Here is a 20,402-nt window from a genome sequence, read left to right on the forward strand (position 1 = left end):
GCGTCTCCGCGCTCTGACGACTCCTCCCCACTGCTGGAACCCGGGAAAACCTGTGAGCCAATCACAAAAGGCGAAAGGCGGGCGCTGGGAGAGGAACCCACTCAGATCGTCGCCCAATAGAGTGGAGGAGGGTGAACGAGGAGGCCAATCGGAAACGGCACGGGGCGGGCTCATTGGACCCGGGAATTCCGAAGGAGGGGTCGTTGCTGCCCGCGCGCGGTGGCCGCGCCCCTCCCTGCCGCGGCTTCCTGGCTGTCAAACTCCGGAGTGCGCCCGCGCCGGCCGACCCCGAAGGGCCGCCCTGGACCGAAGACCATAGACCGCACGGCAGAGGTAGATCTGAAACTGGGCTGAGGCCAGGGGAAAAGGCCGGGTTTGCCTTGCAGGGTCCCGAGGAGCTCCTGCTGTTTCTATTCCCTAGAGAAGCGGAAAGCAGGGCGTTAAGCTGGCTTTATTGGCCTTTTAGGGCCCGTTCGCACTGCGCCCTGGGGATGACAGTGGGTCCCCGCCTCAGGTCTCCAGACGTGCGGGAGGAGAAGCGGGTTTGACGGCGGGCCGTCCCCGCCTCCCGCGCACACTGCCCCGAGCGGCCTAACGTGTCCTTGTTTTGCACAGATTGGATGCTTGGGGCCGAGGACCCAGCTCGGCCGAGGCGCCGCAGGACGCGCCCCTGTTGCTGCACTGCACCTAGACCTTCTCAGATTTTTAAGATCGCCAGTCTGCTGAAAAGCCAGTTTTGCATCGAATTTGCCCTGCTTGGCTGTGTGCTCGAAGCCGAAATTACACCCGGCGCACCCCGCCTTCAGCGGACTGACTTGGGCGAGCGAAGCCTGCCCAGGCTCGGCCCGGGATGAACCCCTAAGTGGAAGAGGTGCTGCGGGGGAGGCGCTGCCCATGCTGCCCTGCTTCCAGCTGCTGCGAATAGGGGGCGGCAGGGGCGGGGATCTCTACACCTTCCACCCGCCCACCGGGGCTGGCTGCACCTACCGCTTGGGCCGCAGGGCGGACCTGTGCGATGTGGCCCTGCGGCCCCAGCAGGAGCCTGGCCTCATCTCTGGGGTCCACGCCGAGCTGCATGCTGAGCGCCGGGGTGATGACTGGAGGGTCAGCCTGGAGGACCACAGCAGCCAAGGTGAGCACCAAGCAGGGCCTCCTGACCCGGGGTTGTCCCGGATAAGAATCAGGGCGTCCCCCAGAACCCGGCCACCTGCCTCCCAGTCTGCCAGGTCGGGCAGCGGTGGTCCAGCCCTGTCTGGCCTTCAGAAACGTGCACTGTCAGCTGTCGGAGGGCTGACCCTTGTTCCGGCTACTTAGCTCACAAAGGGCCGGGGAGGTCGATCCGGGGCCCAGGACATCCACAGGCAGGTGTCACAGTAGCAGTGATCTGGAGCCGGGCTTGGACTTGACTCAGTTTCCAGCCTTGCAGAGGCACCCCTTCCTGCCTTTGGGCGGTTACTGAGTGTATTTTAAGGATCTGGGCACGTCCTTCTCCCCACTTTAAGACTTCGCAGAGGCCTGCATTTATGGTTTTCTGCCACTAGAACCTGGCAAAACCTCAGGTCTTAATCTGCTCTTAGGTAAACACAGGCTTGGCAAGCTGTTCTGGGGGTGCTGCGAGCATTCGGAGCGTGGTGTGCCCGACGTTCACTTAGTGCTTCCGGCTCTGAGCTGGGCACCCAGTGCACGGGTGTCGGCGGCTCCCACACCCGCGATCGGCGGGCAAGGAGAGTGGGTTAGGCAGTGGAGCTGGGGAGTGGCAGAGCCAGACCCTGGGCCGTGCCCAGCCGACTTGTCCAGGTGGAGGCAGCCAAAGCAAGCATGAGAGCCGGGAGCCGGGAGCCGGGAGCCGGGTGCAGGGAAAGGGGCCACTCGGGAGAGCACAGAGGGATACATTTGCCTCCGGCCAACAAGGAGCTTGTTTGTGGCCCAGGGGTTCAGAGTGCTGGGAGAACTGGGTTGTCCTTCCCGTTGCCCTGGAAACCAAACAGTCAGATTGCTGCTGACTGGCCGCTTCTGTTCTTGTCATCTGTGTCGTGCCCCGCCGTCCACAGGGACTTTGGTCAATAATGTCCGGCTCCCGAGGGGCCACAGGCTGGAGCTGAGTGACGGTGACCTCCTGACCTTTGGCCCGGAAGAGCCCCCAGGTTCCAGCCCCTCGGAGTTCTACTTCATGTTCCAACAAGTCCGGGTCAAACCTCAGGACTTTGCTGCCATCACCACCCCGCGGTCAGGAGAAGCTGGGGCTGGGGCTGGTTTCCGGCCCATGCTGCCCTCCCAGGGGGCCCCACAGCGGCCCCTCAGCACGCTGTCCCCTGCCCCTAAGGCCACGCTGATCCTCAACTCCATCGGCAGCCTCAGCAAGCTCCGGCCCCAGCCCCTCACCTTCTCCCGGGGTGGGGGTGGGCCCCAGCGCCTGCCCGTTCCCACCCCACCCCGGGAAGGGGCCCCCACGCCCGGCCCACCCCCAAGAAACCGGAGGAAATCAGCTCACCGAGTGCTGGCAGAGCTGGATGACGAAAGCGAGGCTCCCCAGAGCCCCCCAGTGCTTCCAGAGCCCAGGAAGAAGCTCCGTGTGGAGAAGGCCCCACTGACACCCGGAGGGTAAGCAGAGCCGGCGCAGTCCCTCAGCCTCCTGTCAGCGTTTCACCACCTTTTGGTCCCTTTGCAGAGCCTCAGGCTGAGGTCCCTCTGCTTGAGAGGTACAGGTGGGGGGGGGACAGAAGCAGGCCATTGGAATGGCCAGACAGGAGTTAGCACTGATGTTTAAATATATATAGGGGCCGGCGTGGTGGCACACACCAGTAATCCCAGCACTCAGGAGGCTGAGACAGGCTGAGTTCGAGACTAGCCTAGGCTACAAAGTGAGCTCAAGGCCAGCCTGAACTGCATAGTGAGACCGTCTCATGGTGGCACACGCCTGTAATCCCAGCACTCAGGAGGCTGAGACAGGCTGAGTTCGAGACTAGCCTAGGCTACAAAGTGAGCTCAAGGCCAGCCTGAACTGCATAGTGAGACCGTCTCAAAAAGACAAAAAAGAAAAAATATCTATCTATCTAGATGTCTGTCTGTCTGTCTACTTATTTATCAGAGGCCAGTTAGTTGACATAGGCTTCTTTTTTTTTTTTTGCGGTACCGGGGATCGAACTCACAACCTTGCACTTGCCAGGTAGGCGCTTATCCCACTGAGCTATATCCCCAGCCTCTTGACATAGGGATAGTGGTTAAAAATGGAGTGTTAAAAAAAAAAAATCCTCGCCAGGTGTGGTGGTTTATAGTTCCAGCTATTTGGAAGGCTGAGGCAGGAAGATCCTAAGTTTGAGGCCAGCCTGTGTAAGTTAGTGAGACCCCTGTCTTTTTTTTTTTTTTTGAGACAGGGTCTCACTATGCAGTTCAGACTGGCCTCAAGCTCACTTAGTAGCCCACAGTGGTCACGATCTTGCCACGATTCCCCTGCCTCAGCCTCCTGAGTGCTAGGATTACACGCATGGGCCACCATGCCCGGCCCATGACCTCTGTCTTAAAAAAAAAAAAAAAAGAAAAAGTCTTTTGGGCTGGGTCTGGGGATGTAGCTCAGTGGTGGAGCACTTGCCTAGCATAAGGTCCTGGATTAGGTTCCCCAGCACAGCAAAAACCAAATACTTGCCCTGTGCAGGCTGGCAGACAAGGGGTTCCTACCCTTTTTTGGTAGAGCTGAGTGACGGTGAGATGGAACCCATAGCTTCACTCCTACTAGGCTAGTGCTGTACTTTGAATTACACCCCCAGCTCTAAGTTCCTACGCTTTAGGACTTTGAACTCATCCGTCTAGTGCTTAGGGATGAAGATTAGACAGGCAGGGGTGTTGTGCACCTGTAATCCCAGCACAGAAGGCCGACGGTGGAATTCAAGGTCAGCATGGCTCCATTAATAATCCTATCTCAAAAAAAAAAAAAAAGGAATTAATTTCCCAGGCTCAGAGGAATCTGTTCAAGGATCGCCTGGTGGTCATCCAGGGCCAAAATCTATGCTTCTGCAGGTTTTCAGGGATGCTGGTGTTTGTCACTTCCTTCAGAAATCGGCTGGGCTGTCCCCTGAAGCACCCAGTGGCACCCCAGGGGCTCCCCCTGCAGTTGGGAGCAGGAAGCTCTGTGCAGCCTGTCCCAAGAAGAGACAATAGCCTGGGTTCAGGGTGATGATTGTGACATCTGGTACCATGTGGCTTGTGCTGGCTGTGGCATCCAGGCTGCCAGGGAGGCCGACTTTTGATGCCCAAGGTGCCATGTTGGCATCCTGATCTGAGGCCCACCACCAAGGCACCAGAGGATGAAACCAGAACCTCCAGTCCACACTGGACACAGGGGTTGCAGCGGGACCCTAAGAATGCTTTCCTTCTTCCCTTCCCTCTGCAGGAGGGAATGATGCCAAGATGTTGCTATGGATACTGATTCAGAGCCTGGAGCAGGCCCTGGTGGCCGAGGGGACAGAAGCGAACTTCCTGCCAAAGAAAGAGCTGCCTCCAGAAGTTGCCAGGAGCTAGAATGTCACTGTTATGGGGTGCAAGGCCTCGTCGCCATGGACACCAGAGTATCTTGCAGCACTCAGCAATTGCAGAAGCCGTGCCTGGGGAGGAGTGCGAGCTCTTAATGCTGTCGAATGGTGCCACCTAAGGTGCTCTGGGAAACCCCGGCTCCCAGTGTCTCCCAAGGTCCTTATGCTGGCTAATCCTGCCCCCGACCAGGACCTCTGTGCCCTGGAGCTGGTTCCTGGCCTATGCTTCCCAGAGCTTTGCTTTTACTTCCAAATAAAGAACAAGCAGCTTTACCCACTCCGGGGTACTTGGGGCTGGGGATTTAGCTCAGCGGCACAGCGCCGGCCTGGCAAGCGTGACGTCATGAGTTCGATTCCTGGTACCAGAAAAAAAGACAAAAAAAAACATTCCCAGGTACTTGCTCTTCTCATGAGCTTTGCTTCCCAATTCTTGAGCAAGTAGAGGGGATGAGCAGAGAACTATGGGAACCTGCTCCCTGGAAAGGTGAGTAAAGGGAATGAGAAGAAAATGTGAAATGTGCCCGTGGGCCCAGGGCTCAGAAGCCTCTGGCAGGAGGATCGGGAGTGAAGGCCACCCTGCGGTGTACAGCGAGATCATGGCCAGCCTGAGCAACATGGGGACACCCTGTCTTTAAAAACCCAACATAAAATAAGGTATTTGGGACTTGATCAAGTTCATGGGGCGACAGCTTTTCCAGGGTTCACCATTACTAGTGGGGAAGAGAAAGCTAGCAAACCAGCTCTAGCAAGTACTAAGCTGGCTCAGTGTGGCTTAACCTTCTGACCCACGCACACATCATGCCTGGGATTTCCTGTGTGGAACTGTGTCACCAAGTATCCCATCTTTCCTGTAGTCCTTTTTAAGAAAGCCTTACACGTCAGCCTAGGGCATTAGGACCTATCGGGCAGGCCTATCCCCCTCCCCTAAACTTCCCAAGCCCTGCTTTTCCCACACTAAGGAGACTACTCCAAAGTAAAGGCGCCTAATTAGCTATTGGCAGAGCCAGAACTGAGGTGAGGTTATTGGCTGAGCCTCTTAAGGACAGGGTACGCGAAAATCTCAAAACCTAGGTAGAAAGCAAGTGGACCCTGGTGTGGAGAAAAGACCAGGAGCTTGGCATGGTCACAGTAACTGGGCCCGGTGGTGCACACCTGCAACCCCAGCTGTGCAGGAGAGACCCAAGTTCAAGGACAGTTTGGGCAACTTAATAAGACCCTGCCTCCAAAATAAGTAAAAAGGGCTGGGGAGATAGCTCAGTGCAAAGGCCCTGGATTTAATCCTGAGCACCACAATGAATGAAAAATAGGTAGTAGATAGACAGGTAATAGATAAACAGCGGGTGGTTAAGCTTAGCGCAGAGCCCTGGGTTCCATCCCCACTACCCAACCAAAGAATGGTGAAGTAGAGCTTTGGGCTATGCGGTGTGTAGGAGAATCAGTCATCCGAGGACCTCGGTCCTTCACCAGAGCCCCCAAGGACTTGAGAGCACCCTGGCCACTCAGGAAGCCCCCTCTGACCAGGTAACGGGCCACCGGTGCCGGCATCTTTGGGCGGAGGTGTGGCATTCAGCTAAAACCCTCCAGGACCCCAGGAGGCAGCTGCTGCCTATCGGGACCCTCTACAGAGGAGCTTGGGCTCCAGTCCCAGCTCCCCTTGGGCAGTGTCTGACCTCTAGCAGTTCAGATGGCACCTCAGTGTTGGGGTCCCCGGGGTGGGAGAGCAGTTCATGCCTATCACTGGGTTCCTCCACCCCTACTACCTTTTCAGTAACTAAAGGAACACCAGAGACAAAGTACCTACTGTGCCCCAGGCTTCTTTATTTAAGTCAGTGATGAGGGGATTAAAATCAAGAGCATCATCGCACCTTGGCTTCCCTCCCACCGGTTCCCCTGAACTCCCCGCCCCCACCCTCTGTGCTTCTAATCGCTTCCTTAGTGAGTGAAGAACTTAACCCCAAAGCCCCGCTAGACTCTAGCTCTTTCCCTGGCTCCTCCCTGTACTCCGCCCGCCATCCCTGGGAGAGATGGTGCCGCCTCAGCCTCAGTTTGAGTGCATGGGAGAGCCCAGGGCGGCGACAGACACCGGGGGAAAGGCTTCCCCCTCTGGGAAAGGGACGGAGGAGTACAGCGTGGTGAAGTGGGGACTTCCGTAGCCCGGGGTGCCAAAGTGGGGCCCTGGGGCCAGAGGAAAGGAAACAGGGCCCCCTGGAAAGGGAGACCCCGCAGCCTCATACTCCTCTCGCTGAGAATAGTCGCTGCTCGATCGCTTGCCCTTCTGGCGCCGGTTACAGAACCACACTCGCACCACCTGGAGAGGACACAGGACAGTGGTCTTGTCACCTGCAGGAAGTGGGTCTGGTTCGGCTCCGTCACTTCACTCAAAGTGCACAGCCCTGGAGCGGTGCGGGGGCGGGAGCAGAAGCCCGCACCTGACCCCTGGGGGCCGGGGCCGGGGGCGGGGCTGGGCACTCACGTCCTTCTCCAGCCCCAGCTGCTGCGCGATGCGGCTGATCTGCTGCAGCGTGGGTTTCGGGCACTGCAGGAACATGTTCTCCAGGTTGCCCCTCACTTGGTTCTCGATGCTCGTCCGCTTTCTCTTCCGGGCCTGCAGCAGGCTCTCGGTTTTGCATCTCTGGGAAGGCGGGCGGGAGGGAGATGGGCGCGCTACGGAGCTGCGCGCGGAGGGGTGGGTGACTTGGGACCGGAGTGCTAGCTAGGACACCGCGGTTAGCTGTGTCCCTGGAGCCGGAGGAGGTGAGTGCCAGTTCCGGACCTTCTCCCAGGCCAGTGGGAACTGCTGGCCTCGGCTGGAGGTCGAATGCAATCAGACGGTGTGCGCAGCCCTGGGCTCAGTCCCCAGAGCGCCACAGAAACAAACAGAAGAGGCTGGCGTGGCGCTACATGCCTGTAATCTCAGCACTCAGGAGGCTGAGGCAGGAGGATCGCTGCGAGTTTGAGGCCAGCCTGGACTACATAGTAACTAGAAGTCTCAACCTTGCCTCAAAAACCAAAGAATGGAGAAGGACAGAGGAGGGGAAAGGATGAGAAAGCGCCGCCGCCGGGGGTCGAGGGAACCCCGCGGACCAGCGATGCAGGTGTGGGATGGGCTCCCTCCCTTACCTCCTGCAGGGTCTCGTTGTTGTTGTCGGCCTCCTCCACCCACCTCTGCAGCAGGGGCCGCAGCTTGCACATGTTCTTGAAGCTGAGCTGCAGCGCCTCGAAGCGGCAGATGGTAGTCTGGCTGAACACCTTCCCTGCGAGAGGCGGGGGAAGGGCGTGAGGCAGCAGCTGGGCCTGGCCTGGGCACCCCGTGGCACCCCCCTGGCACTCCGCAGAGCAGCTCAAGGCTCTGGGGTCTCCTCCTGCCCCAGGCCCCTTCCCTCCCGGCCAGCCTGCGGGCACGGATGTCCCTCTTGCTGGGGGAGGGGGGCCCCTGTGATGAGCACACGCTGAGAGGGACCCACCAAAGATAGCGCCCAGGGTGAGCCCCACATCGGCCTGAGTGTACCCCAGGGTGATCCTCTTCTGCTTCAGCAGCTTGGCAAACTGCTCCAGTTCTTTCTGCAGGGCGTTGATGTCCTGGGACTGCATTTAAGAAAAAAAAAAAAGCAGAGGACTTGTAAGAATGCAGACTGCCCTGTTTGGACCCTCTCTCTAGTTGGGCCCAGGAATCCACGGTGGCCCGAAGGAACATTCTGGGGGAGTTATCTCAGCAGCCCGCCCGGGAGCCTTGAGAAATAGCCAGTTTACCAGCGCCATTTGCCCACCCACTGCCCCCCAAGTGACGCAGGCCAGCTCTTCAAAACACGGGCACATCCAGTACACCAGGAGCACCCCTTGAAGGGGGGGAAGGCAGGCTCTGGCCCCCAGGAGGACACCTCGGGGTGAGGGTGACAACAAAAAATCAATAGCAATCAGTGTTGTAAGAGGTATACACGTACTTGGTGCTCAATCTTTTTTTTTATTTATTTAATACTTTTTTTAAAAGTCAGATTATCCTGTATTTTTTACTGTATCTTTCTGCACCCTCACTGGTTAATTCAGCAGATCTCCTGGCCACCTTCTATAAACCATCTCCGCTATCTCTGCTAGTTTGATGCTCAAGGTGGGCTCCTTCATCCAGTGTTACCTGCCTAAGGAGTTTAGCTGACTCTAGTTCAGTTACTCTCTCTCCAGCTTGGTTCCAGGGAGCAAACAAACGTGGCACACACACAAAATTACAAGAACACATACCAGGCATAGCCAGGCGTGGTGGGGCACGCCTGTAATCCCAGCACTTGGGAGGCTGAGGTAGGAGGATCGTTTCGAGTTTGAGACCAGCCTGGACTACAAAGTGAGCTCAAGGCCAGTCTGAACTGCATAGCGAGACCCTGTCTCAGAAAGACAAAAACAAAACAAAAAAACATACCAGGCAAAAAAAATCCAACAAAACAAAACATACCAGGCATGGTGAGGCACATCTGTAATCCCAGCACTTGGGTGACTGAGGCAGCAGGATCACTGCAAGTTTGAGGCCAACCTGGGCTGCAGAGTGCATTCAAGGCTAGCCTGAATTCCATAGTGGCACCATGTCTCAACAAGACAAAACATAACAAGAAAACCCACAGCGATCATGCTAGGTGTGATGGTGCATGGCCGTAAGCAAATGCACTTGGGAGGCTGAGGCAGGAGAATTGCTGTCATTTCAAGGCCAGCCTGAACTACACAGCAAGACCTGGTCTCAAAAACCAAAAAAAAACCGGGCGTGGCGGCACATGCCTGTAATCCCAGCACTCAGGAGGCGGAGGCAGGAGGATCGTTGTGAGCTTGAGACCAGCCTGGGCTACAAAGTGGGCTACAAAGTCAGCCTGAACTGCATAGGGAGACCCTGTCTCAAAAAAATCCAACAAAGAGCAACAACAAAAAATAGCAATCAGTGTTGTAAGAGGTATACACGTACTTGGTGCTCAATCTTTTTATTTATTAAATCTTTTTTTTTTTAAGTCAGATTATCCTGTATTTTTTACTGTACCTTTCTGCACCCTCACTGGTCAATTCAACAGATCTCCCGGGCACCTTCTATAAACCAGCAGTTACACAAAGTGGACAAAAGCCCTGACCTCAAGGAGCTGACATTCTAATGTAGCTAAACACATCACCATCCCCTGCTGATCAAAGCATCATAGAAAAAAGCCATGTAGGGCACAGAAACAGAGGACAGCGGGGGCAGAATGGCGAGCTTAAACATGAATCCAGCCGGATGTGGTGATTCCAGCCTGTAATCCCAGCACTTGGGAGGCTGAGGCAGGAGGATTGCTGTAAATTCAAGGCCAGCCTGAACTACACAGCGAGACCTTGTCTCAAAACAACAACAACAAACCAGAAATCCAAAGGTGATTTTCGGTATCACGGGGGAGGAGCTGGGTGGGGCCCATGGCCCTGCGGTGGCTTTGGCTCAGAGTGGAATGATTTGGAAACGCCCACTCTCAGTTGTCAACTGAGGCGCAGGTAGCTAGGGGGCAGATGGACGGGGCAGGTATTTCCAAGATGAAGATAGCACTGCCTCGTATGGAAGGGAACCTGAAACGTGAGGTGAACCAAAAACGGCTGGTGCTGGCCATGGCGCTGGGATGGGGTGGCCGTCCCTACACCAGGCAGAAGCGGCGGCGGTCACCTGATTCCGAACGGCATGTGACCCGGGGGCGGGCGCGAGAGAGGAAGCGGAGATAGAGCGGAGGCTGAGGGACTGAGCCCCGGGGCACTCCAGGGTGGCCCGAGGAGGGCGGCCCACAGCACACACCTGGAAGACTGCGGAAGGCTCACCCCGAGGGCTCGGCGGCGACCGCTTTTCCTTCCAACTTCTGCTCGGCCTGTGACACTACAAACGTCCTCCACTGCCCTCTCCGCCTTCCCAGTCCCATCTGAGCCCCACTCCCACTCCTTGCCTCACTGAGCAGTGAAGACCCGTGAAATGAGCGGATGACGCCCCCCTAGGAGACGGTGTGCGGGCTGAGATGACGTACAACTCCACAGCCGGGCACCTGGGAAGTGGGCCCCGACTGGAGCCACTAGGACCAGCATCACCCCGAGTCTCTATTCACCCTCGCCTCGAGGACGGGGGCTTCGTACTGGGTCACCGCTTACACGCGCCGCATCGGGGGACAGAAGCTACAGCCAGCCACCCCCGGCCGGCGTAGAGGCCTTCAGCCCGGCAGCAAACAGTGGCCCAGAGACAGTGTCTCCCACTATTTCTTTTCCTAGTTTAGATCGTTAAGAAACCGAGGCCGACATCGGCCAAACTGGCACCTCCAGCTCCCCCAAGGAGCCAGGGGGCCCAAGGGTGTGCGTTTAGCACGATGGTGCCCAAGGCGGAGGCGGACACCAAGCAGGCCTTAAACTTGACGCAGGTAAAGCCAGCTCCTCGGCCCACACCGAACGAACGCGGGCAGGGCGGCCTATCAGAGGCCGGTCACACCCTAGCCTCCCGGAACAATAACCTGGGGTAAGCGCTGTTTTGGTCCTGAGGCCCTGCTTAACCCTAGGGCCAAGATCCTGGGTTTGATAAGGATCAGATTTTTCTACAGGGTCAAGGGTGGGCGAAAGGGCCCGTGTCGCCCAGGCTGGAGCTGGTGCGGGGCTGGTGGCACCCAGCGCTCTGAGCCCGGTCGGCTGGCGAAGCCCCCGAGAGCCCCAGACCAGGGCTGAGGCCGGAGGTCAGCTTGAGCAGGCTTCCAGCTCACTCAGAGCCCCAGCCCTCTGGTTCTCTGGGCCCATCTCCCGCACGACCCGCGTCACCACCCCACCTCCGGGGTGGCAGCCCCGCAGTGCCCCCGGGTTGCAGGCCTGGGCGGCAGCTGCAGGTGACCACTTCCTGTGGGCCCAGCCACCTCCCGGCTCCAGGCCCGGCACAGGGCTCTCACCTCCTCGGAGTTGGGCTCCAGCTTCTCCTCCGCCTTCACACCAGGCTGGGCGGCGCAGGGCTCGGGAGAGGCCCCCTCCGAGCCGCTCTCCACGGCGGTCCCCACCTCGCCATCGGGCTGGGGGCTCTCCAGGCCACCCTGCGGCGCCAGGCCCATTCCAACCTGGGGTCCACAGTACGCCGGCCCTCCGCAGAACTCGTACGGCTGGGGGCACGGCGGGACACCCCACACCTCCGAGCCCGGCCCGGCCCCTGGCCCCGCTCCTGGCCCCCCGGGAGGGCCTTGGAAGCCGAGCCAGGTCCGAGGGTCAACCCAGCCCGGCTCCGGCACCCCTGGGCCATCACCCCCACCGCCCGGCGGGGGCGAGAAGGCGAAGTCGGACGCCAGGTGTCCCGCCATGGGGAAGAAGGGAACCCCCAGCCGGAGGCCTGGAGAAATGAGGGCTCCAGGGCCGGCTGCACGCCTCTCTCCCTCCCCAATCCCACCCCCTAGCCTTGACCTCTGGCCCCGCCCCGCGGGTGGAGGAGGGGGCGGGAGAAACTGAGGCGAAAGGTTTTGCCTGGTGGTGCCGGCGTCTGTGGGCACAAGCGGGTGCCTCCCTGAGGTTCCTGAGGTCTCCCCTTTCGACCCCCTGGACTGCCTGGCCCTCAGCGGGGGCCTGGAGCTGAGAGCTGCCTGGGGCTCCTGTCACCTCCATGCTTTTCAGGAGCCAGGTGCCGACCTCCTGTCCAAAGACCCCTGGCACTGTCCCCTCCCTGGGGCCGACCCGGCCACTCTCTGAGCCCCCACCAGAGTGTGTGCCAAGTCCTCCCGGGGAGGACTCGTTAACAGATGCACTGACCAGCTGTCCCCTCTGCCTCCCCAGCCCACCCGGAAACCCAGGCCTTCCCAAGCGGATCCTGGCACTGCCACCCAGCTACCCGCAGCCGAGGCTGCCCGGCTCCATCTCTCTGGTACCACGGATCAAACTTAGGACTTCGCACTTGCCAGGCAGATGCCGTGCGGCTGAGCTATGTCCCCGGCCCTCCGGCCCCATCTCCAGGGCAGATGCCTGACCAGGCCTGCACACCGTGCGGAGCCCTCACCTACGCAGATTCGGGGACTGACACCCACTCACTGTCCACTCCTAGGTGGACTCGGCCTGAGGCTCCCGCCGCAGCCCAGGCAGGAGGAGCCCCACGGCCCCCTCAGCAAGACCCGCTGCTAGGACCTGGCCTTACCCAGTGAGCATCTAACACCCCGGCAGGCCGGGCCTCCCTCCCCCACCTCCCAGCCCAGGCCTCCCGCCTCAGTTCCTGGGTGGAGAAAACCGAGGAGGTGGGGGCGTTGGGAGAAAAAATATCTGACTTCAGGTTCAAAGAGGGCTGGGAGGGCCTGGGGGAGGGGGCCGGACAATGGCCTTGGCTGGACAATCCGGGTCCCCAGAGGGGGCAGCCTGCAGCCCTAAACAAGTGCTCAACCCTTGAATGGGCCTGGATGGCTCCCCTGGGGACAGCTTCCTGCCCCCAACCCCCCAGCCCCAGTCCCCTCACACAGAATCCCCTTCGAGGGCTCCCGTGACACCCCCATCCCCTCAGAGACCCGGCCTCAGACGGCACCGAGGGCCTCCCGCCAGCACCGGCCTCTGCCCCGCCCCAGGTCCTGGCTGGACTGTTTAGGGGGGCTGGCCAGCGGGAGGCCCCGAGGAGACGTGGGGGTGCAGGAAGCCTCCCTAAGCTGCCCCGCGGGCTGTTTTTCTGGGCCTGCCGGTGTTCTGAGGGCTGGCACTGCTGGCCCAGTGCTCGATTCTGTTTGCAAGAGAACAGCTCTCCAGCGCCCGTCCGCACCAGGAGATGTCTCTCGGTCTGCCTGGTCCCCACACTTGCCCTACACAGAGGCCCCGGGAAGCCGGGGAGCTGCTCCCAGCGGCTGGGGAGGCCAGGGTCCTGAGCCTGGACACCGGACGTCGGCCGAGCCAGGGCCAGCCCCGTCTGCGGCCGCTCCCTGGGGCTGTGGGTCCTCCGCTAACCGCCCAAGGGGCTGCGCAGCCTCGGGCCTCTAGCTGTGGCCGGCCCTGGTCCTGTGGGGGTGTCCATGCGTCTTCGGAGCCCATCCGTGTCTGTCCTAGGAGTCTGAGTCCCACTGCCGGCCTCGTCCTGGGCCCACCTCCCTCCCATGGAAACAGAGCAACGTGCCACACCCGCGGGTGCTGACGCTTCCTTCCCACAGGTCAGTTTGAACGTTCACAAACACGGGGGCTGGAGCCCGCTGCGCTCAGCCACCCACTGCCCCAGGCAGGTAGATTAAGGGGCCTCGCCGGCCAGCCCGCCCCCAACCCAGCCGCACAGAGCCATCAGCACCTTTGTCATGCAGTATCTGCCGTCTGCCAGAGACGGCTCCCGGCGGAGGGGGGGCCCTGGGCCTGCCACCACCCCCATACCCGCTCCTGGAAACCCTCCCCAACCGGGCAGGCCCCCTCCCCCAGGTTCCGAACCCCGCCCCGAGCTGCCTGCGGCCCCACCCCGGGTCTGGGCCGCAGCTTGCAGCTGCTCCAAGTAGTGGGACTCGGGCCTGAGCCAGAGGCTCATTCTGGAAAGGACCCGGAGGACAGGGCACCTGGTCCCGGCTGCCGTGCGATTGGACGGGGAGCCAGGTCACCCCTGTGTTTGCCCGGCGTTGACCGGGAACCTGAACGTCGAGTTAACTTTGTCTGGGGTCCTTGCAGGCCCCTCCTGGGGTGCCCGGGGCGACTGAGGCTAAGCTCCCCTCCCCCGCCTCCTGCCAGATCTGAAGCCTCGAAGCTGCCCGCCCGGCCGGCCTGGGCGCTCGGCCCTTTCGGGGCTGGAGGAGACCGGAAACGGGGCTGAGCCCGCCCACGTGGCTTCTCCACCTCGCGGTGCTCACAGACTGCCCAGCACCGAGATCCCGGAGCTCCGCCCGCCCGGCCGGAGAGGCTCCCCACGCCGGCGGGGCTGCCGCTGCCGCTGCCGCTGCACGAAGGTGGGCGGGCGCGCGGCTTCGGAGAGCCCGGTCACCCCTCCCTGGGCACAGCGCTGCGGTTTGACTGGGAGACCAGCTGAAAGGACTGGATGGGGCCGGTACCGAGGAGGCTGAGGCAGGAGGATCACAAGTGTTAGCCAACCTAGGCAACTTTGTGAAATTGTCTCAAAAAAAAAATTTTTTTTTTCCGGTACCGGCAATCGAACTCACGACCTCACGCTTGCCAGGCAGGCACAGTGCCGCTGAGCTAAATCCCCAGCCCCTCAAAAATTTAAAGAGCTGGAAAAGTAGCGAAGCTGATCCCAAATTAAAAAAAAAAAAAAAAAAGTCTGGCGATGTGGTGCACAGGCCCTGGGGTTGATTCCTAGTCACACACACACTCAGATGGGCCCGGCAACACACAGATAGGAAACCATTTATTTTGGGGGTTCTGTCAATCTCAAGGCAAAAGAGAGGGAAGGTGCGGAGGCGGAGAGGAGCATTCCGGCTGGCGGCCCAGGAGCCAGCTCCATCTCAGCGCCTGCTGGGACTGCGCTCCGAGGCCCTTGGTGGGCGTCTGCAGGGTCTCCGCCCTGGCTCTGACTCCCCCAGCCACGCCCCTCACCCCCTGCCTCAGTTTTCCTTCCTAGCCTGGAAGGCCTGGAGCTGGCCAGCGCTGTTTCCTTCCCAAATTCCTTCCCACGGGGACAGACTGCCACCCGCGTTCCGCGCTCCTCCTCGGTCCTGTGCACCCCGGACGCGCCACTGGGCTTGAGCCGAGGGGGAGCCCCGAGCTGCTGCCCAGCCTGGCGCAGGCCTTCGGACCCCACTCCGCCCCAGGGACCCAGCAGGGCTTCCTTCCCAGCCCGACCGACCGAGACCACCGCGTGAGGGGTCTGCACGCCTGGCCCGGAGTGGGGTTTCAGGTGCTTGAGTGCTACCAGCAACCTTCCGGGGGAGGCGGGGGAGGGGGTAACACTGCTCCCGGGTAGGGGAGACGCGGCAGGGAGAGGAGAGAGGGAGGAGAGACGATGGGTGGAAGAGGCAGGAGCAGGGCTGCGGGATGGCCCTTTCTGTTTTCTCTTTCGCAGCACTGGGGGGACTTGACCCTGGGCCTCGGCAGGACCCAGAGGATTCCAGGCCAGCTGAACTACACTGTGAGACCCTGTCTCAAAAATCAAACAAAACGGGGCTGGGGATTTAGCTCAGCGGCAAAGCGCCTGCCTAGCAAGCGCAAGGTCATGAGTTCGGTTCCCGGTACCGGAGAAGAAAAAAAAAAAAAAATCAAACAAAACAAGTACATTTTGAGACAGAGTCTCACTGAGTTGCCCAGACTGATGTTGAACTTGCCACCTTCCTGCCTCAGCCTGCCAGAGTGCTGGGCCCTAGATGATCCTTAAATTGTCTTCCAGCTCACCCAGGCATGGTGGTGCACAGTGTAACCCAAGCACTCAGGAGGCTGAGGCAGGAAGACCACCATGTTTGAGGCCTGCCTGAGCTACACAGTGGGGCCCTGTTACAAAGAGCTGTCTTCCAGCTTGGATGCGCAGAGCATCCTGCTGACCTGCCCTTCTTCCAGCACCCACGGTGACCATGGCAACAGCCGGGAGCCCAAGAGGAGCCGCATGGAGGTGCGTGGCTTGCAGGCTCTGTGCGGTGAGAACACGCCCCCCTCTCAGCGGAAGGCCAGCCTCGTGCCCTATGGGACGGAGTGCCCCGGCTCACTCTGGGGCTGAGGGTCGGGCTGTGGCTCAGGGGTGGACTGAGCCTCGTACACAGGAGGCCCTGGCTTCCTCCCCGGCACCACAAGGCAGGAGGGGGGCCTCGCTGGACAGCTGGCTCCATTCCCCTGGGGCCGGTGGTCAGGGATGCCCACCCCTGGGCTTGCTCAGCTGGACTGCTGGAGGCCGGAAGCCTGGGCCGGCCGTGCACCGTGCTGGGATGGGACAGTCACATGCAACCAGGCGCGGGGTGGGACAGGGGAGGGTGACAGCAAAGGCGACCTCGAGGCCTCCGAGACCAGAGAAGCCGCTGGGGGCTCCGCCCTGCACCCCTCTACAGGCTCCACCGGTGCCACCCCGTAAGGGCCCGGCCAGACCCAGAACGGAAGCGTGTGGCAGGACCAGCCGGCCGTCAGCGCTGGAACCGCGCCCTGGAAGAGGAGTTGGGCTCTGCTCCCCGTTCCACTCCTCAGTCCCTGTGGTAGCTTGCACCCTCGGCTGTGCCCCCGTCCAGCTTCGGGCATTTCCTGGGCAGCAGATGCAGCCCTGGCACGGGAACACTCGGTCCTTCCCTCCCCGCCCCGCAGTCTCTGGGTTCTGACTTGCTTTTCCTGGGGTGAAAGACTGACGTGCACCAAGGAGGGCGTGCTGGGAGTCACCCGTGTACTGCTGGCGACCCCGGTGCTCTGGTCTCCAGCAACTCGAAGCCCCTATAGTGGTGCTGGGGCGACTCTGACCCTTCAAAGCCCCAGAACTCCCAAGTGCCAAAAGACCAAGACGGGCCTTTCCTATCCCCATTCCTACGGCCTCCCAAATGCCTGGAATCCCCTTCTCTGACTGACAAACCCGCGCTCATCCTCCAAGATAGCGTCTCCACGGCGCACACCCGCAAGGAAGTAAGGTGCCCCAACCCTCTACCCCCACAGGGAGGGCCCCACCTGTGTTCCCAGCATGCCCTGGGCTTGGCATGTTATGGCTCCTGCCCACGCTGTCTGAGCGGGTGCACCGCTCACCACACAGCGCCCTCATGAAGGCAAGGACCGGGCACTGCACCCAGCATAGCATCATGTTTAAATCCCAGAGGTAAATGTGTGTGCGCATGCCTGTAATCCGAGCACTCTGGCAGGCTGAGACGGGAGGATCACAAGTTCAAACCCCGCCAGGACAAAAAATAAAAAGGGCTGGGACGCAGCTCCATGGAAAGGCCTTGGCTGGGTTCACCCCAGTACCACCAAAAGCCAAAACAAACCAATGTAAAAGCCACCCGTTGGCTGTGTATCTGTGACTAGTAACAGACCTCTCTGAACCTCAGCTCACCCAGTGATTGGAAGGAGCAGTCCCTCCTCACAGGTAAAGACTGAAGGAGCCTCGTGGGACTGCATGCACCTGTAATCCCAGCTGCTTGGGAGGCTGAAGCAGGAGGATTGCAACTGTAAGAGTAGCCTGGGCAACCCTGTGAGACTGTCCCAAAATACAATAAAAAGAGCTGGGGCAATAGCTTGGCACTAGCTGGGTTGAGTCCTTCACACACACACACACACACACACACACACACACACACAAAATCAAGTGGGATGACACACAAAAGAATTAATGCAAACCGGGCTGGGGTTACAGCTCAGTAGCACAAGTGCCTACCTGGCAAGCACAAGGTCCTGAGTTCAATTTCCTGTACCAAAAAAAAAGAAAGAAAAAAGAATTAACGCAAACCTACCAGTAAGAATTCAATGACAGGGCTGGAAGCTCAGCATGGCGGTGCACACCTGTGACCCCAGCGCTCTGGAGGCTGAGTCAGGACTGTAATTTAGGCCCACCCTGATTTAGTGAGGCCCAGACTTCAAATAAAAAATTTTAAAAGGGCCGGGGGTGTGGCTCCATCAGGGAAGGGTGAATGGTGGGAAAGGTGCCCATAAGAGGAACCTCGCCCAGGGCAAAGCCTCGCGGGCTCTGAGAGAAGGTGAGGCCACACGACTCTGAGGCACCAAAGGGAGGTCGAGGGACTCTCGCCACAGGGCCTCCTCAGGGCTTTGTTTTTTAGACAGTGTCTGGCTGTGCAGTCCAGGCTGGCCTTAACTCCTGGCGATCCTCCTGCCTCAGCCTCCCAAGTGCTGGGCCAGGCTCATTCTTTTTAATAGCAGTGCCTCCAGACCCCTGTATCTTCTCACAGCACATAAGTATAACTGGCCACCCACTCACTGTCCTGACCGAATGTCCGCGTCACCTCAATTCCACACACCACCGCGGAGCCCGTGCTGAGCCCCGACCTTGGGAGGGGACAGCGGCTGAGCAGTGCCAGCCCAACCCGGGGCAGGGTGTGGCTGCTCTCAGCCTCAGTGTCGGAGAACATATGAGACGGAGGGCTTGCCGGGCATGCAGAGGCCTGGGTCTGAGCCCCAGAGCTGGGGTGGGGCGGGGTGGGGGCTCGTAACAGACAAGGGAGCAGCTGGACGAGCTGGCTCTTGCCTGGACTCCAAGCTACCCCAGAGGCTGACGCAGAGGACTGCATGTTCCAAGCCAACCTTGCAATTTAGCAAGACCCTGTCTCAGGAAAGTGGCCACGCACGGTGGCCTGGGCCTGCGGGCCGAGCACTCGGGAGGCTGAGACAAGAGGATACTGCAAGTTTGAGGCCAGCCGGGGCTCACAGTGAGCTCAAGGCCAGCCTGAACTGCACAGTGAGACCCTGTCTCAGAAAAACCAAACCAAATAGACATCTGTAATCCCAGACCAGCAGGAGGATCACAAGTTCAAGCCCAGCCAGGATAATTTATTAATTTAGCAAGACCCTGTCCCAAAATTTATTTATTTACTTTTAATCTTTTTGAGACAGGGTCTCGCTGTGCAGTTCAGGCTGGCCTTGAGCTCACTTTGTAGCCCAGGCTGGTCTCGAACTCACAACAACAATCCTCCTGCCTCAGCCTCCTGAGTGCTGGGATTATAGGCGTGCGCCACCACGCCCAGCTCCAAAATTTAAATGAACAAACAAACACACAAACAAATGGTCTGGGTGTGTAGCTCAGTGTAAAGGCTCTGGATTCAATGTCCGTTACCACTAAAGAAAGAAAAGGTCTGGGGTTGTAGCTCAGTGATACAGCATCCCCAGCTTCAGCTGTCAGTACGGCAGAGAAAGACAGAATAACGCCTGTTGCTGAGTATTACAGTTAATATCCCTTAATGGGAATCCTACTTCATAGGAATTTTTTTTTTTGGTACTGGGAATTGAACTCAGGACCTTGCACTTGCCAGGCAAGTGCTTATGTCACTGAGCTATATCCCCAGCCCCTCATAGGAATTTTAAGACATACTTTGAACAAACAGTTGCTATCACTGACTCTGTTTGAGAAGTATCTCCATACATCTTCCACCCCTTGAGACAAAGGCTTTTTATTTTGTCTTTTTGAGACAGGGTCTTGCTATGCAGTTCAGGCTGGCCCTGAGCTCACCGAGACAAGGTCTTGCTAGAAGATTAGAAGTTGAGATCCTCCTGCTTCAGCCTCCAATAAATTGGGATTACAGACATGTGCGGCCATGCTCAGTTTCCCTCACTTTTGGTGGGTGGTGCTGAGGCAAGGTCTTGTTTTGTAATTCAGGCTGGCCCTGAACACACTATATAGCCCAGGATGGCCTCAAACTCAGGGCGATACTCCTGCCTCAGCCTCGGAGTGCTAGGATTACAGGCATGTGCCATCATGCCTGGCCTTACCCTTTTTTTTTTTTTAACCCTCACTTTTGTTTGTTTGTTTTTTTTTTCTGGTACCGGGAATCGAACTCACAACCTTGTGCTTGTCAGGCAGGCGCTGTGCGGCTGAGCTAAATCCCCAGCCCCCTACCCTCAAAGTATTTTACTTAACTGGATTTTTTCTGATAAAAGCAACACGAACCTGGACAAGTCTGTAATCCTAAGTATTCTGGAAGCTGAAGCAGAAGTTCGAAGCCTTCCTGGGCAATTTAGCAAGACCTTGTCTCAAAATAAAAAGTGAGAAGAGGCCTGGGGATGTAGCTCAGCGCTCCCTGGGGTCAACTCCCGTACTATGAACGCCTGCTTTTAAGCAGAATGAGAAGTACTGTTGTAACTGTATGCCCACCCGGACCTCGGTCTCACCAATCTCGCTTTGTCCCCGCCTCGGGAGTGCTTATCCAGCTGAGGTCCCTGGCCACTTCCTCCCGGCCAAAGCCACCAGCTCTTCCAACCTCTGTCAGATTGTCTTTCTTCCTGGCGCTGAACCTAAGGCCTTCAGACTGAGCTACATTTTCACCCCATTTTTATTTTTGAAATAGGGTCTTTTTGAGACAGGGTCTC

At 58.9% G+C, this 20,402-nt stretch overlaps 2 protein-coding genes across 4 annotated transcripts; one reads left to right on the forward strand and one right to left on the reverse strand.

Annotated features, from left to right (window-relative positions):
* The first annotated feature begins 11 nt into the window (after positions 1-11).
* On the forward strand, positions 12-4,804 carry Tcf19 (transcription factor 19). Its single transcript, XM_005414334.2, has 4 exons — positions 12-333; positions 616-1,132; positions 2,052-2,601; positions 4,388-4,804. The coding sequence occupies exons 2-4, from the start codon at positions 895-897 to the stop codon at positions 4,395-4,397; spliced, it is 798 nt and encodes a 265-aa protein (XP_005414391.1). The 5' UTR covers positions 12-333; positions 616-894; the 3' UTR covers positions 4,398-4,804.
* A 1,526-nt stretch (positions 4,805-6,330) lies between these two features.
* Positions 6,331-13,826, reverse strand: Pou5f1 (POU class 5 homeobox 1). Of its 3 annotated transcripts, XM_013509821.1 has the most exons (6): positions 13,765-13,790; positions 11,426-11,563; positions 7,991-8,111; positions 7,647-7,780; positions 7,000-7,158; positions 6,331-6,834 (listed from the first exon to the last, which is right to left on the reverse strand). In XM_013509821.1, exons 1-6 carry the CDS (start codon positions 13,771-13,773, stop codon positions 6,568-6,570), a joined length of 828 nt encoding a protein of 275 aa, XP_013365275.1. In that variant the 5' UTR covers positions 13,774-13,790; the 3' UTR covers positions 6,331-6,567. The 3 variants fall into 3 exon arrangements, with proteins under 3 accessions (XP_013365275.1, XP_013365276.1, XP_005414394.1); XM_013509822.1 differs by lacking the exon at positions 11,426-11,563 and having other exon boundaries at positions 13,765-13,826; XM_005414337.2 differs by lacking the exon at positions 13,765-13,790 and having other exon boundaries at positions 11,426-11,824.
* Positions 13,827-20,402: the final 6,576 nt, after the last annotated feature.

This window comes from Chinchilla lanigera, unplaced genomic scaffold, assembly GCF_000276665.1.
Source record: "Chinchilla lanigera isolate Chin_1 unplaced genomic scaffold, ChiLan1.0 scaffold00182, whole genome shotgun sequence".
In the NCBI taxonomy this organism is placed as follows: domain Eukaryota; kingdom Metazoa; phylum Chordata; class Mammalia; order Rodentia; family Chinchillidae; genus Chinchilla; species Chinchilla lanigera.

Bases quoted from the DNA above. Each gene is read 5' to 3' on its own strand.
- Pou5f1 (XM_005414337.2), bottom strand. From the start codon at position 11,824: ATGGCGGGACACCTGGCGTCCGACTTCGCCTTCTCGCCCCCGCCGGGC. The intron at 8,112-11,425 runs GTGAGAGCCCTG...TCTTAAATGCAG, and splicing joins TGGAGCCCAACTCCGAGGAG to TCCCAGGACATCAACGCCCT. The intron at 7,781-7,990 runs GTGGGTCCCTCT...CGCCTCTCGCAG, and splicing joins CACCCTGGGCGCTATCTTTG to GGAAGGTGTTCAGCCAGACT.
- Tcf19 (XM_005414334.2), top strand. From the start codon at position 895: ATGCTGCCCTGCTTCCAGCTGCTGCGAATAGGGGGCGGCAGGGGCGGG. The intron at 1,133-2,051 runs GTGAGCACCAAG...CGCCGTCCACAG, and splicing joins GGAGGACCACAGCAGCCAAG to GGACTTTGGTCAATAATGTC.